At 36.5% G+C, this 14,919-nt stretch overlaps 1 protein-coding gene across 3 annotated transcripts in view; it reads left to right on the forward strand.

The window, feature by feature from the left end:
* The window catches only part of LRIG3 (leucine rich repeats and immunoglobulin like domains 3), a 43,613-nt gene that overhangs the window by 23,747 nt on the left and 4,947 nt on the right, over positions 1 to 14,919 (forward strand). For 2 of the 3 annotated variants that reach the window (XM_065743376.1, XM_065743378.1), the window contains exons 6-16: positions 1,379 to 1,522; positions 1,831 to 1,974; positions 2,394 to 2,537; positions 3,723 to 3,803; positions 4,436 to 4,507; positions 4,877 to 4,948; positions 6,753 to 6,916; positions 10,046 to 10,366; positions 12,238 to 12,519; positions 13,217 to 13,669; positions 13,855 to 14,013. In XM_065743376.1, coding sequence (XP_065599448.1) covers positions 1,379 to 1,522; positions 1,831 to 1,974; positions 2,394 to 2,537; positions 3,723 to 3,803; positions 4,436 to 4,507; positions 4,877 to 4,948; positions 6,753 to 6,916; positions 10,046 to 10,366; positions 12,238 to 12,519; positions 13,217 to 13,669; positions 13,855 to 14,013 — 2,036 coding nt within the window. The remainder of the gene's footprint in view (positions 1 to 1,378; positions 1,523 to 1,830; positions 1,975 to 2,393; positions 2,538 to 3,722; positions 3,804 to 4,435; positions 4,508 to 4,876; positions 4,949 to 6,752; positions 6,917 to 10,045; positions 10,367 to 12,237; positions 12,520 to 13,216; positions 13,670 to 13,854; positions 14,014 to 14,919) is intronic. The other variant, XM_065743377.1, reaches the window with a different exon arrangement.

A 14,919-nucleotide genomic window follows, 5' to 3' on the forward strand; every position in this document is an offset into this window, starting at 1 on the left:
CACATTAAATTTTACAAATCGCTGATATTAGCATATTATTATATAATATCTAATATCATATATATTAGATATTATCATACTCAATTCATTTGTTAGGCAAATCAAGTTATGTCAGTAGCTAACTTGCAATAAAGACGAAAAAGGTACGTAGATTGCTTGAAAGTAACATCTCTTCTCCTTCCCTACAAACCACAGCAGATACAAAAAGCACAGTAACACTATTTGATAGAGCAAATTCTCAGCTACAAAATAACATTTTTCAACATAGTCACCATCATTAGCTATGCATTTTCTCCAGCTATGAACAGTCTGCATGCTGTGCTCATCTGCAAAAATCTGCATGTGTGGAGGTGACCCAGTGGTGCTGTCATCACTGCGGTAATGTACCACCCACCATCTCACTGTGCTCACATCCACTGTTGGGTTTCCATAAACATTGAGCAAGCATCCATGAATAGCAATGGCTGCAATTTTTTTCTGCATGAAGGAATTCAGTAACACACCTTTGTTTCATAGGGGCTTTCATGTCCAATAACATTTTTTTCAGGCTGATAATGCAAAAATATGGTTGTTAATTTAGCAAATAGTAGCTAGTTTAAAATCCACTGTTATAAAAACATTTAACGTTGTTTTCTGTATTTTCATGAGGGTAGACTTCACTTAGCACAGAAAGCTGCCTGGGTTGGTACAGAATTTGTAGTTGAAAAGGACAGAAGCCAAGGGAATGTAAAGAGTAGGAAAACAGAAAATATGGAGTGCTGCTCTTACTTCAGCTTACCCTCCAGCTAGTCATACCTCATAATTCCTGTTATGTTTGGGTCCTAACCTCAGGCCTGCAAAAGGAGTGTGTGTGTGTGTGTGTAGTGCCCAAGACTACTTGAGAAGAAAGAGGGATGAAACTAATTATATAAGTAGTCACAGAAAATGTAGGGAATGCCTGATTCCAGATTAAGAGAGGGAGAAGTTATCCTGGATATTGGTTCTGGCTAAGTATTACAATTAGTAATTTTAACTTTGCAATCAATAATCAATCGGAACGCAAATTAAAAGCGAAAATTAACAACTCTACTTCTGGGTGAACACCAGGAACTTGCTTTTGCTTCTGAGAACAGAATCGATAATGCTATTTTTGGTCTAGAAGGATTCTTTAAACATCAAGTGACTTTCATATACATGTCCTCAATATCAGAAAGGAAGAACAGCAGTAGCATGGTTAAACATAATGTATTGCAGTAAAATGTTTGAATTTTATTACATCTTGCTTCTGTTGTTTAATTTGCAAGACAGGTATTTAAATAAAGTTTGTTTCCAGGAAGGTAGGAAGAGTTGTTGGTATGCAAGTAAACTTCTGCTGAAACTGTAAAATTTATTGATGCAGGGAATTGAATCGCAACAAAATTAAAAAGATAGATGGGCTTACTTTCCAAGGGCTTCCAGCTTTGAAGTCGTTAAAACTACAGAGAAACGGAATTACTAGGCTCATGGATGGTGCATTCTGGGGATTAACCAACATGGAAGTCTTGTGAGTACCAACTTTCCTTAGATTCTGCTATTAATACACTAAGAATTGTATGTAATGGAATTACTTGCTAAAATATAGAAGTGTTTTTGAATTAAACTACTGTAGCATGAGTTGAAAAGCAACTGGTGTTAATCACTAAGCATGTAAAGCAGTACATTCTGAATGCATTTGTAAAACTCTAACTGTAAACATTGACTGCAGCTATCTGGCCAGTGCCATGAAGTCAGGATGTGGACCTGTGGTGTAGTGTGCACACATATCACTGAGTCTCTGAATCTTAGTTTTTTCATCTGTTTCTGTATGTATAGGCAGCTGGACCATAACAACTTAACAGAGGTAACCAAAGGCTGGCTTTATGGCTTGCTGATGCTGCAGCAGCTCCATCTCAGCCAAAATGCCATCAGCAGGATCAGTCCTGACGCCTGGGAATTTTGCCAAAAACTCAGTGAGCTGTGAGTAGCTTTTATTCTATTCCAGATTTGAAATTAGGGTACATGCCAAAGCATGAGCTTCTTACCACTGATCTGTGAATTTTTCATAACAGAGTTTCCAAGGTGACAGCAACTTTTCTGCATGTAAGACAGTTAGATTTTGTTGGAAGAAGTTGAAGCCAACCATGACCGCTTCATTTCACTGTAGCAGTTGTTCTAGAGCTGTAACGCAATCATTTTCAAATGAAATAAATTTGTTCTGCAGTAATTTCTGAATAATTAGAAATGATAAGCTGAATGGTCAAAAATAGTGTAGTAGGTTTTGTGATTGTTGTAAAGGAAGGGAACTATTTCCCCCACTTGACAATTCAACTGGGTTGAGCTGCATAACAAATAATGCAAAAGAAAACATTAAAATCCATTTTTCCTTGAACTTGCAGAGATTTGACGTTCAATCACTTAGCAAGGTTAGATGATTCAAGCTTTGTTGGCTTAAGCGTGCTAGTTGGACTGTACATTGGAAACAACAAAGTAAACTACATTGCTGATTGTGCCTTCCGGGGACTATCTAGTCTTCAGACTTTGTAAGTTGATTAACTTGAGTGTTAAGTTTAAAAACCTTAAGAAACCCTCTGTGCATTGTTAGGTTGTTGTTGTTTTGCTTTGCTTTGCTTAGGTATCTTTCCTTAGTCTAGTGTTTTGGTTTTTTTCCATAATGAGTTTGGAGAGGGAAGGCTTATTTTTTTAAAGGCTGTGCACAATGGATGCTGGGAATTATAATGCAAACTCTTCTAGCAATTTTCCATTCAAAGGCAGTGAGCAACACCACTACTGGCCTTAGGGATCTGATAGTTCTGTCTTAACTGAATCAGTACTTTCCATCATGGTAGAATTAAGCAGACAACACTGAATGTAGATGCTTGTCCTGACTGAGCAATTATGTTAAGCATTTGATTGTATTTTGAAATAGCATTTCTTAAAGGAAGAAGAAAGAAGTAAATGAAACTAAAAATGCTTTGCTTCATTAGAATCGTTCATTTGCATACCACTGATTCATGTGTTAGCAACATGAATGAAGTAGTTATTTTTTCCTTTAGACTTTAAAGAGTGATAGCGTTTAGAGGCATCTATCAAAGATCTAATTTACAGTGATGTATTTTAAATACATATGGAGATACAGATCATAAAATGAGGATGTCAAGAGAATTCGTCAGATGTCCCAAGTTTTACACAGTAGAAGTCATTAAACATTTTCCCCTAGACTTGTTCTTCTCTAGCCTCACTCTGTTGATTCTCTGTTGAGACACTATTCTTTTCACAAATCTCTCATCTCTGTGTTCTACTCTATAGTATAGAATGTAGAAATGGTTTACTTATTCATAAATCTCAGTATATTAATGTTTACAGTGTACAAAGACATAAATGTATTTCAGTTTGAAGGAGGCGACAATTGATTTCTTCCCTTTTTCTGATTCTCCTTCTGTCCTGTATCTGAAAACCCTTGCAGGGAATGTGAGTTTGTTCTGTAATAATTCTTAACTTTCATCTTGTGATCTTTCTAATTATCAGTGGGAAAAAATACAAATTGATAGTTGTCAAAGTCTTCCAGTAAAAATTAGAATGGAATAACTAAAAGAGAGGAGAAAATAAGTGCTGCCAGACACTTACTTCAGAAATTATTTTAAGTAATATGTGTTCTTTAAGAAGTATATACCTTGTTTTCTTTTCATGGTTTGATTTCTCTACCCACCACCTTTCCCTTTAAATAGGGATCTGAAAAACAATGAAATATCATGGACTATTGAAGATATGAATGGTGCCTTCTCTGGTCTGGATAAACTTAGGAAACTGTGAGTACCACCATGTCTAATTCCTTTTAAAATAAATAAGTAGCTTATAATATGCCTGTTTTGAGGGACTAGTGCAAAATGATGTTATGTTTTTTTCCACAGCTGAGATGATTTTTCTCCCTTAACACTGTTTTAGCAATAAAATGTTAGGTTCTATAAAAGCAATTTCTGATTTTTTGAGAGAAGTTAATCTGAAATACACATGCAGATTTCATTTTTGTATTATTTGTAGAAACTTCTTAGAAAAAAGAGTGTATTATTGAATGTTACAGAGGTATAGTGACAGGAATAGTCTTTGATAAAGCAGTGCAGCATCCAATGGAAATGGCTTCACTGTTATGAAAAGATAATTTGAAAATGCGCATCTATGGAATAAAAAGGTGCTTATGTGTCTGCATCTAAATAATCTACATTCCTGAATTGTATAATTGTGTTTTAAAATGATTGTAAAGTCAAGATGTGTACTCAAGTACAATAAATCAATTTATTTTAAGGGTGAGACATTTTGCTGCATTGAGGAAGGCTGAATGGTAAATATTAGTCACAGTTTGGAAATAAATGCCAAAAATGCAATTGTTCAGCTCCAGAAAAGCTTCCATCTTTTTTGCATTATGCACTAAATTTTTTTTCAGGATACTGCATGGAAACAGAATTAGATCCATTACGAAGAAGGCATTTTCTGGCTTGGATGCACTTGAACACCTGTAAGTAGTAAATACTTCCATTTAAGCCATCATTGAAAAAAAAAACCAACAAATTTTGATACAGGAACAAAAACAGGACCGACAAGTTTTACTTATCACTTTGAGTGAGACACACTTTGAATAATGGAGTATTCTTAAGAGGGTTTTTTAATGGGGTTCTACTGAATATGAATTTTGATAGTAATACAGAAGTGTCCCATATATTAAGCATGCTATAAAACTCTTCAGTATTGTCTCTTTCACTTTTAAGCTTAAAAAAACTTTGTATGTAACTTATGTAACAAATTATTCCTGGCGTCTTCTTGTTAAATACATTAGTTGAATAAATTACTCTTTACTTTCATGTTTTTCTTTTTGTTTGTTTTGTAGGGATCTAAGTAATAATGCAATTATGTCAGTTCAAGGAAATGCATTTTCACAAATGAAGAAACTCAAAGAATTGTAAGTTTCTATCAAAAAAAATCCTAACTATGTAAATAAGTGCCTTGTAAGTTGATGCCTGATGCAGTGATAAACTTGTATTTTAACATCTCTGAAGGTGTCGGTGTTTTTTACTTTTTATTTTTTATGTGACAAGTGTGTTTAAGTGAGATGGCATAGGGTAAGGAGTGTTCATTTTCTGCTACATTTGGTATCTAGAGTCCTGATTTTAAATTGGCTGATCTCTAATAGATACTAGATAAGGGAGACTTTGATGTAATGTGCTATAGCTTCAGCAGTGCTATTGCTGAGCTAAAGCTCACTGGACCAGTGAAATGCAGTAAAGTAATTCTTTTATAAAGACCTAGTTGTCAGAGTTTATAATTAGGTCCTTTTGTCCTGGAGCAGTGTAGGGGCAGGTCTTCAGAGAAGTCATGAAGCGGTCATTAGGAGGAATGTATTCTGTTAGCAAACTTCTTGATATTTTTGTCTTCTCACTCTTATTTTTTGATCAAGGCATTAGATTTTATACCTACATTTCACCAGGGGTGAAAATGCAGCTATTACTCCTTGTATTTTGAGTTCAGTTAATGCTTCCTCTTTTAATACATATTCTTTTTTCCTGTATTCATATCAGCTTTCTGTAGTTCAGAGTTACTGTATTGCATAATGGGGCAGCAAACTGAAGAATAGCAGGAACATAGGCTTACGTTACCTGATGTTGGATGCAATAGAAAATTAGTGAGGAACCTTGTATACTTGGTTCATTTAAAGTTCAATTTGATGTTAACCATATCCTGGCGTAGCTGCAGGCGCTGTAGAAAGCAGCAGCCATGTTTCTATCCATTGTCAGGCATTTTCCTCTTCCTTAGTATGGGTTTGGTTGTATTACTCAATTAGTTTGCTGAAGTCAGCCAGCCAGCTGCTGGAGAATTGTAAGGTATGGCACAAAAAAAGCAGGGGGAGCCCGGGCCTGACATCTGGGGATTGATTCAGATGAAGAATGATCAACTGTGGTGAACTGACAGGCTAACACTGCTTTGGACATGTGAGGTGCTACAAGATAGCAGTCTCTGAACACTTCAGTGAAGTAACTACTCAAAAGTTATTGGTTTTCTTTTTCTGTGCTTCTGGATCTTATAGACCTCCATAATGTATGAGAGAGACATAAGCAAGTGATAGAAAGTACTTTCCCAGAAGTAAAATTATTTAGTATAAATTCCCATCTAGTCATTTCTTTCTATCTGAACTGAACTCTTCCTACTTCAGCTATTGATTGTATGCATTTCATGGAGTATCTCTCTGGTTTATTCTTTTATTATTTTATTCCTCTGTGAATGTAGCTATTTATTCACAGAAGTTAGGTACACCAAAAAACATATTTGCACTTGTTATTGCAGTACTGGCTATTCTCCATCTCCAGATTCTCCTTTTAAAATATGTGCCACAAGATAAATTCAGACAAAAAATGTGAATGGGGAAATGAATTGTCTCAGAATTGTTTTGATGTTAGTTTTCAGAGCACCTCTCTTCTGGTCTGCTATTTTAAGTGCTTTTTCTGTGTCGTCCACTGTTGACTGTATTTTTGTACCCAGAACACTGGAAACATGTCCAACTGCCTGAAAGCAGAAGCTGGGAGTTAAGGAGAATGTGTGCTGTGTAAAATTTCACAATCCTGACAACAGTGTCATCAAATTTAAGCCAAATAGCATTGGTTACTTTTTCTTGTAATAGAAATATTTAGATTAAAAATTCACTTTATGTTACTGACTTGCCTTGTAAGAATCCAAGCAAACAGGCTCTGAATGTAACTGCTTTTTCTTAGGCACTTAAACACATCAAGTCTCTTGTGTGACTGCCAGTTAAAGTGGCTACCACAGTGGGTGTCAGAGAACAACTTCCAGAACTTTGTAAATGCCAGTTGTGCCCATCCTCAGCTACTAAAAGGGAGAAGTATTTTTACTGTCAGCCTAGATGCATTTGTCTGTGGTGAGTATAGTCTCTATTCCTCATTACATAGAAAAAAAATTGCTAAATGAATTGATTTTGGTGGTGGCTTCTTTGATGTGTTTTGAATTCATTAGTAAAATGGAAAGGATTTAATATTTTTAATTATTTTCTTCTCTGTTCCCAAACTCTGGTATAGATGACCTAAATTTGAGGCTTTTTACAAGATGGGTAGTGACGTTTTCCTGACTTTTGTTTCATGTACAACTTGCATAGAATATCACAGCATGCAAGAGAAAGCTCAGCAGTTTGTGGTGGTAAATGCATATGCTTCTAAATATAGATGTTTTTTCAGTAGGTATCCTTCTTAAGTGAGCTGTATTTTGACTAACTTAGTATGCCATTTTTGGTTTTGATTATTTGTAAATTTTATTTCTACTTAATCAAATTTGAGTTTATTCCAAAGCTGAGAAAAGTTGAAGATGAAATCGCTATACTTCGATTTCTTTGTGTATAGTCTACTTCAAAAATGTTTGGGAACACCAAGTTATTGCTTGTATTTGAACTGTATTTTAAAACTTTTAATTTCTCACACTTCTGTTACTAATATTTTGTATTTTAATATGCCATACTGTGAATGCTAATAAAATATTCTTTAATTCTTTCTCACTGCCTTAAGGCTTGAGAATTTGAAGTGATAGCATATGCCTTAAGATAAAATTTCTTACCTGCATGGAGTGCATTCATTATCACTGTTATATACCTGAGGGAGAATAGTATACGTATACTAGGAATTCAAATCAACAATGTAAGTGTATTTCAGTACTCTTAATGAATTAATTGGGATCTTTGAAAATCTGAGGAAGTTGAAAGCTACCTGGATTTCATATATTTTTATTATGTACCTCATATTTTTCTATTGCTAAAGAAAATTCAAACTCTGTATTTGTCTTCTCAATAACTTTCCTCTCATTGCAAGTATGATAATTTGTACTGTTTCCGCTCATAACCTTTTTTTTTTTTCCAGTGCCAAATCAGGTACTGAACATAAAATGTTACATGACATTTTTTCTCTCTTCCTGCTAGAGGTCAAATGTTTTAATATAATAGTATAAAATAATGAGTAGATACTGCATAGTTTTGCTAGTGCTGAAGAGATGTTGACATAGTGCAGTAAATTACTGATTACTCGATAGCAAATGAAGTGTATATATGAATGCCATATCATTCATATATACAAATGATAAATATATAATTATTTACAAAATGTTAATTCTGGCAATATATTCAGTTGGAGGTTTTAAATATATATCTCTTATTTGATAAACCACAGGGGACAGTGATCTTTCTTAAAGCTGCTGAATGCAATCTTTAATGAATTAATTTTAACACATTTAAGGAATCTTTTTTATTTTTTAAAGGATAGCTCATGCTAGACAAGAGATACATATTCTTAGCTTGAAAAATGGAAAATTCATATAATTTATGTTTTCAAAAGGCATGCATTTCAAGCTGTAATAAATAGTGAAATATTTCTATGCTAAAGATAACTGGAATAAAGATAGAGTAGATGTCTTTGTGACCTGAATTGATTACTAAAACTTAGCTGTGTGATACTAAAGGAGTATCATCTCAGTGATGAGTAGTTTGATTTTCATTATGGAGTAGTCAATTGGCTTCTATGAAATGAGAAATATTTTCCTCAAAAGTGAAAAAGCATGTGTGTGCCCGTGTGTATGTTTGTGATGCATCAGTGTGTACGTATGTGTGACACATTAAAATAAACACTCTGTCCTGAAGAAAACAAGCTACTGGTTTTATCTTTCATATTCTGTAGTATCTGCTTTTTTTGATTGACTTTCTCATGCCCTCTATCAAATAATTACCATTCAAAAATATTTCATTATTCTACTGATAATAGCAACTGACACAGAGAAAAATATATCCTCCTGCCCTTTCACATGGCTAATTGAAGTACTTGAGGTGTTAGTTATCTTTGAGCAAAGTCTTGACAGTAGCAGCTCATCTTGCAAGTGGTATAATCTGTCTTGGAGGACTCAGTACATTGATATGAAGGAGGAAAGCAAATTAGCCTGGTTAATTCTTAAGATCCAGGCCAAAGGTTCCAGATCAGGAATGGGGTCTATATTGCTCTGAAGCTGGAGGTTACCTTTAGATTTTCAGGTTATCCTTGGCTCAGGTTCAGACTGTATATATTCCTGTAACAAGCTGTGTTGTGATCCTGTAAGAAAAATATGATCTGACTGTATTATGTTGTTTCCAAAAAGAGGAGATAAAAGAACAAATGGGCAAGGCAAGTCTCTGCTGTTCGTGCGGAGTCTGTGGCAAGGAGTAATTTGGGCTTGGGGCTTTTCTTTGATTGCATATGAAATTCAAGCTTGAGTTTTTTGTCAATAGGTAGGAGACATCTTGGGCCTTTTGCTTTTGAGAGACCAGGTATTTAATTGCTCCTTTAGTACATGTGATCTACATGCAGTTGACAGAACAACTAGTTCAGAAGGAAGCTAATTCTGTAAACTCACAAAGTAGAATTCTTGAGGTAACTTAGCAGTAGTAAAAAGACTTCAGACGATGACCACTTGAATGTTTTCTGTGCTGCCTTCTTAAGGGATTTTAAACACCGCTGTGTTTGCAAAATAGACCAGACAGCTGTAAATCATTGGAACTGCAACTGCTGTACCTTTTTTTTTTTTTCCCCACAAGTTTGGGGAGAGCCTAGGTCTTAAACATTGTTTCTGATAGCAGAATAACTGCTTTTAATGAAGAAAAACTCTTTGCAGACTGAGGTGCTGTAAAGCTGAAGAGTAAGCTTTATGACTTACATTCAGAATAATTCTTCCAGATGTCTAGGGGTGGATCTCTCTTGAAGAAACTATACAAACAGTCTGCTTTTAAATGTGCTTTGTCTTCAATAAGAAATGACTTGGCACAATAAATTCATAAATATGGCATATTTAAATGCCCTAAGGCTGGCAGAATTTAAAGCAGAAACATTGTGTATCCATTTTATGAATGCTTACTTGACTCTTCTCTTAAACCTATAAAAACAAGTTGAACAAACACTTCTAAAAATAGTCCTCAGGGCTCCCATAGATTTTACTCTTCCTCAGTATTGTTTTTTCTTTCTTTCCCCTTCTCCCCTCTGTGCAGATGATTTTCCTAAGCCACAGATCACCGTCCAGCCAGAAACTCAGTCAGCAATTAAAGGTTCCAATTTGAGTTTCGTATGTTCGGCAGCCAGCAGCAGTGATTCCCCAATGACCTTTGCATGGAAGAAAGACAATGAATTACTGCATGATGCTGAAATGGAAAATTATGCACACCTCCGGGCTCAAGGTGGTGAAGTGATGGAGTATACCACCATCCTTCGACTGCGCAATGTTGAATTCAGCAGTGAAGGGAAATACCAGTGTGTTATTTCAAATCACTTTGGTTCATCCTACTCTGTTAAAGCCAGACTTACAGTAAACAGTAAGTATGTTATATGTTGGTTTTGGATATTCAAGTGGAATCATTTTAATCAAGTTACTTAAATATGTTTAATTCCATTCTTATCATCTGCATCTTTCAAAAAAAAAAAAAAAAAAAAGATAAAAGCCTTTGAAGAAGAAAATCTCCTTTAATGAGCTATTTTTTTTTTCTTAAAATGTTTCTGGTTCCAAGATGACCATTCAGTTTTACCTCATAATCCGCTGTGCTGAACCACAGTATAGGAAAAAAACAACCAAGCTCAATTTTAGTAAATGTGACAAACTTCATGCAACACAATGGTAAATATTAGTATTGTCTATTCCATATACTTCATTTCAAAGTGTTAATGGCAAAATCTTGAAGGAAGCTGTTAGCAGGAATGAGATTTAGATCTTGGTAGTCTTGCGAACTACACAACTCTATGCCTTTCCTTTTACTGGCTACTGCTAAGTTCAGGTTATGGGGCTTTGTGTATTTTTAGGTCCAGGAAGAGTATTTAAATAATGAGCGTGCTGCGCCAGAAAGTACAAGGGCTGTTCTGAAAGTAATGACTCTCATTTTTTTGTGTTGGCCCATAACATCAGAGGTGAATGTTGGCGGTAAGGCAATAGAGGTTGAATCTTCCTGACAGTATTCCATGGCAATTTGTTGCCATGCAACAGATCACAGCAGAGGGGCAGTCTGATAAAATTGTCTGACACGGAACTGCATATGAAGCAAAGATGTAGAGTTGAATCCATGCAGATTCAAAAATGCACCCATTGACATTCATTGGCACTGAATGTTTATGGAGACCAAACAGTGAATGTTAGCACGATGAGGTGGTGGGTGGTGCATTTCAGCACTGGCAAACAGCAGTGTGAAAGAGAATCCATCTTCTGCTCAGGCATTGCACAGCTGTCACCTCGAAATGAAGAGCATCTTTATCACCTCATCCATGCAAAACAATGGATTGTGATGAGGAAACTGTATACAGACCTGAGTATTAGCTTTAATGAGTAGGAAACAGTGGTGGCAGTGTTGGAGTATTACAGAATTTGCAATGTGTGTTCCACAAATGCTCTCACAAGAACAGAAAGTATACGGTATTCAAGTTTATGAGTACCAATAGAAGGCTGAAGGTGACAATTTCCAAGATTGCTTCATTGCTGGTGATTAGATGTGATGTCACCACCACAAACCATATTCAAAACAGCTGTCCCTGGACTGATGACATCTGCAGGTCCCCATTGAGAAGTTTAGATGCAGCCCTCAACAGGTGAAGTGTTGTGCTTAGTCATTTGTGATTGGAAAGGAGTGATCCTTCTGGATTTCCTGAATCCCAGACAGACCATTGAGTCTGACTGCTACATTGTGATGCTGACTGAGCTGAAGGCTTGAACATTCAGAGTCAAGCCAGAGAAGAAGACAGCCTTTCTCTTGCAGCATAATGCTGGGCCTCATGCCTGTGGAGCATATTGCCAATCTCTTCTGGACTATCCAATCTACCTGCTATACAATCCAGATTTGGTGCCTTTTGACTTCTGTGTGGGCCAATGAAGATGGTCTGCGTGGGCAACATTTTTCTAGCAGCAATACTGTCATAATAACTATGAAACACTGGGTCACCTCTGTTGGTGCACATTTTTATGAGCAAGGCATGCAGGCTTTTGTTCGTTGCTGAAAAAAATGCATAGGTAACGGTGGAGACTATGTTGAAAAACAGAGTTTTGGATGTGAGAATTTACTCCATCAGTAGTGGCTGTGCTTTTCGTATCTGTTGTAGTTTACATGGAAATAAATAGGAGTAATTACTTTTGGAACAACTTACATAAAAGTATGTTTTATTTATGACTAATTATTTCTTTTTGGTATCATTAACTTTTCTCCAGTGCTTCCTTCATTTACGAAGATTCCCATGGACTTAACCATTCGTGCTGGGGCAATGGCACGTTTGGAATGTGCTGCAGTTGGGCATCCTGTCCCACAGATTGCTTGGCAGAAAGATGGTGGAACAGATTTTCCAGCAGCACGCAAGAGGCGTATGCATGTCATGCCTGAAGATGATGTATTCTTTATTGTTGATGTAAAAATCGAGGACACGGGTGTTTATAGCTGTACAGCTCAAAACACTGCAGGAAGCATTTCAGCTAACGCAACATTAACAGTTCTAGGTAAGAAATTGGCAGTCCTTAAGTGCATAAATCTTCTTGAAGGTCTGAACTATTGCTGAGTAGTTTTGAAATCGTGTACTGATGAAAAAAATTGCACTATTTTCAAAGTGGTGTATAGTAATTACAGTCTTCTGAAATATTATGCATTGACACACAGTAATGGATTAGAAATATGTATGGCAGCACAGAATCACTACTGTGATGCAAAATAATAGAAGATGGTTACACCTGGGGCTTTGAGCAACCTGGTCTAGTGGGAGGTGCCCCTGCCTATAGCAGCGGGGTTGGAACCAGATCATAGAAGTCCTTTCCAACTCTAACCATTCTATAATCCGTTTCTCTTGCGTAATTGAAACAATTTATAATATATATACAAAGAGAAATTTTTGCATTTCTTGTAATTTCCTGATGTTTTGTTAGCCATTTTAATCTAATTCTTTGCACTCTTAAGCATACATGATTTGGGCTTTTTATCTTCGTAAGGAAAGCAAGCGTCTAAATCTGATCAACTGCCAAGCAAGCTGTAGACTCTTAGTTCAAATTCCTTGAAGGTGTTTTCTCCGAAAATGGCAGTAAGCTTCATTAGGCCTTAGTGATGCATTTTATTTAGCTTTTCCTCTTGAGCTGTGAAAGAAAGGAGCATGTTCTCATTTTTGCAAGGTTATATAGGGTATAAAGCTTACACTTCCTTTTTCAGAAACGCCATCATTTTTGCGGCCTTTGTTGGATCGAACCGTAACAAAAGGTGAAACTGCAGTCTTGCAGTGCATTGCTGGTGGTAGCCCTCCACCTCGACTGAACTGGACTAAGGATGACAGCCCTCTCATGGTAACAGAAAGACATTTCTTTGCTGCAAGCAATCAGCTACTAATTATTGTGGATACAGATGTAGAAGATGCTGGGAAGTACACTTGTGAAATGTCTAATACACTTGGAACAGAACGAGGCAATATTCGTCTTAATGTAATTCCCACTCCCACCTGTGATTCTCCTCAAAACATTGCTCCAGCACTTGATGATGATGGATGGGCCACAGTTGGCATTGTCATCATAGCTGTGGTTTGCTGTGTGGTGGGCACTTCCTTGGTGTGGGTGGTCATCATCTACCACACCAGAAGGAGAAATGAAGATTGCAGCATCACAAATACAGGTGTGTAAACGTATACATTTGTGGTTACTTTCCAGTGACTTTCTTATAGGAATATTTATGTACTTTTTCTCAGTCTGGAGAGTGAATTGCTTGTTACTTACAGCACCCTTCTGACAAATATAAAAATTCTCCTACAAATCCTGAAGTATGCTGATGGCTGTTGTACATATTTTGCTTCACCACAGATGAAACAAATTTGCCTGCTGACATTCCAAGTTACCTGTCATCCCAGGGCACACTGGCTGAAAGGCAGGATGGCTATGGTTCATCTGAAAATGGTAGTCATCATCAGTTCCTCACATCTTCTGTGGGAGGGTATTTCTTACAGCAGAGGGACAGTAATGGTAAGTGCAAAATGTTAAGCAGTTTTTCCATCTCTCGAGTAGCTTGCCTGTTGCCTTTCTAACTTAAGGAAATAACACTAGTGAAACATCTTCAGTGAATTTTGAGTGAGAGTGTAAGATTTATTGGTTGTGATTGCATCAGCAAGCTAATAACAGAAACATTGTTCTGCTCATCCAAATGACCCCATGGCTTTGCTTAAAACTTTTTCTCTAGTCTCAAGGGTAAATTCAATCTGATGATCACATTTCCAAAATAAAACTGCCCAGAAGGAGTTGTAACAATGTGATTACTCTGTTGTAGTTTGGAAGGAATGGTTATACTGGAACGTAGAGATGAATGTTAATACCAGCATAACTTCAGAGTAACACAACCGATGAAATTTCCTGTCAGAGAACTTGTTACAGTCAGAGTCAATAAACAATTTAAGATAATTGCATGTTGAAAGTTGCAGCATTTTTAACGTATCTGTCACCTAAGAGTCCAAAACATAGCTGAGTTAGTGAGGAAAATGCATCTTATTGGGAGAATGCTGGGACGGGAGTGAGTGGAGCAGTGTTTTGAATGTCTTGCAGTCATAAAGTCCTTTGAGAGTCTGCCTCTTCGCAGAGCAAGAGCCATGGAGCATGCCCATAGCTTTCGTGAGCCAGTGAGCAAGAAATCAGAAGAGCGATCTGAACAGCCAGTGTCTCCCTCTAGCTTTTCCACTCAGGACTTTCTCATTACCACAGTACTAGAAAGTGTCTGTGTAACAGAATATAAGCCTGGCCTCCTTAGTTCTGATCTCTGTGATTGGGTTAGTTCTCTTATCCGGTGACTATACAATAAGGTTTGATATGTTCTCTCTTAATAAATTAAACTCTTTGTACATTTGGTCTTTTATTGAAAAGTTTAGCTGAAACTTAAGC

The sequence above is a fragment of the Cyrtonyx montezumae genome, unplaced genomic scaffold, assembly GCF_038088225.1.
Source record: "Cyrtonyx montezumae isolate F1298 unplaced genomic scaffold, pur_monq_1.0 scaffold_3, whole genome shotgun sequence".
Lineage (NCBI taxonomy): Eukaryota > Metazoa > Chordata > Aves > Galliformes > Odontophoridae > Cyrtonyx > Cyrtonyx montezumae.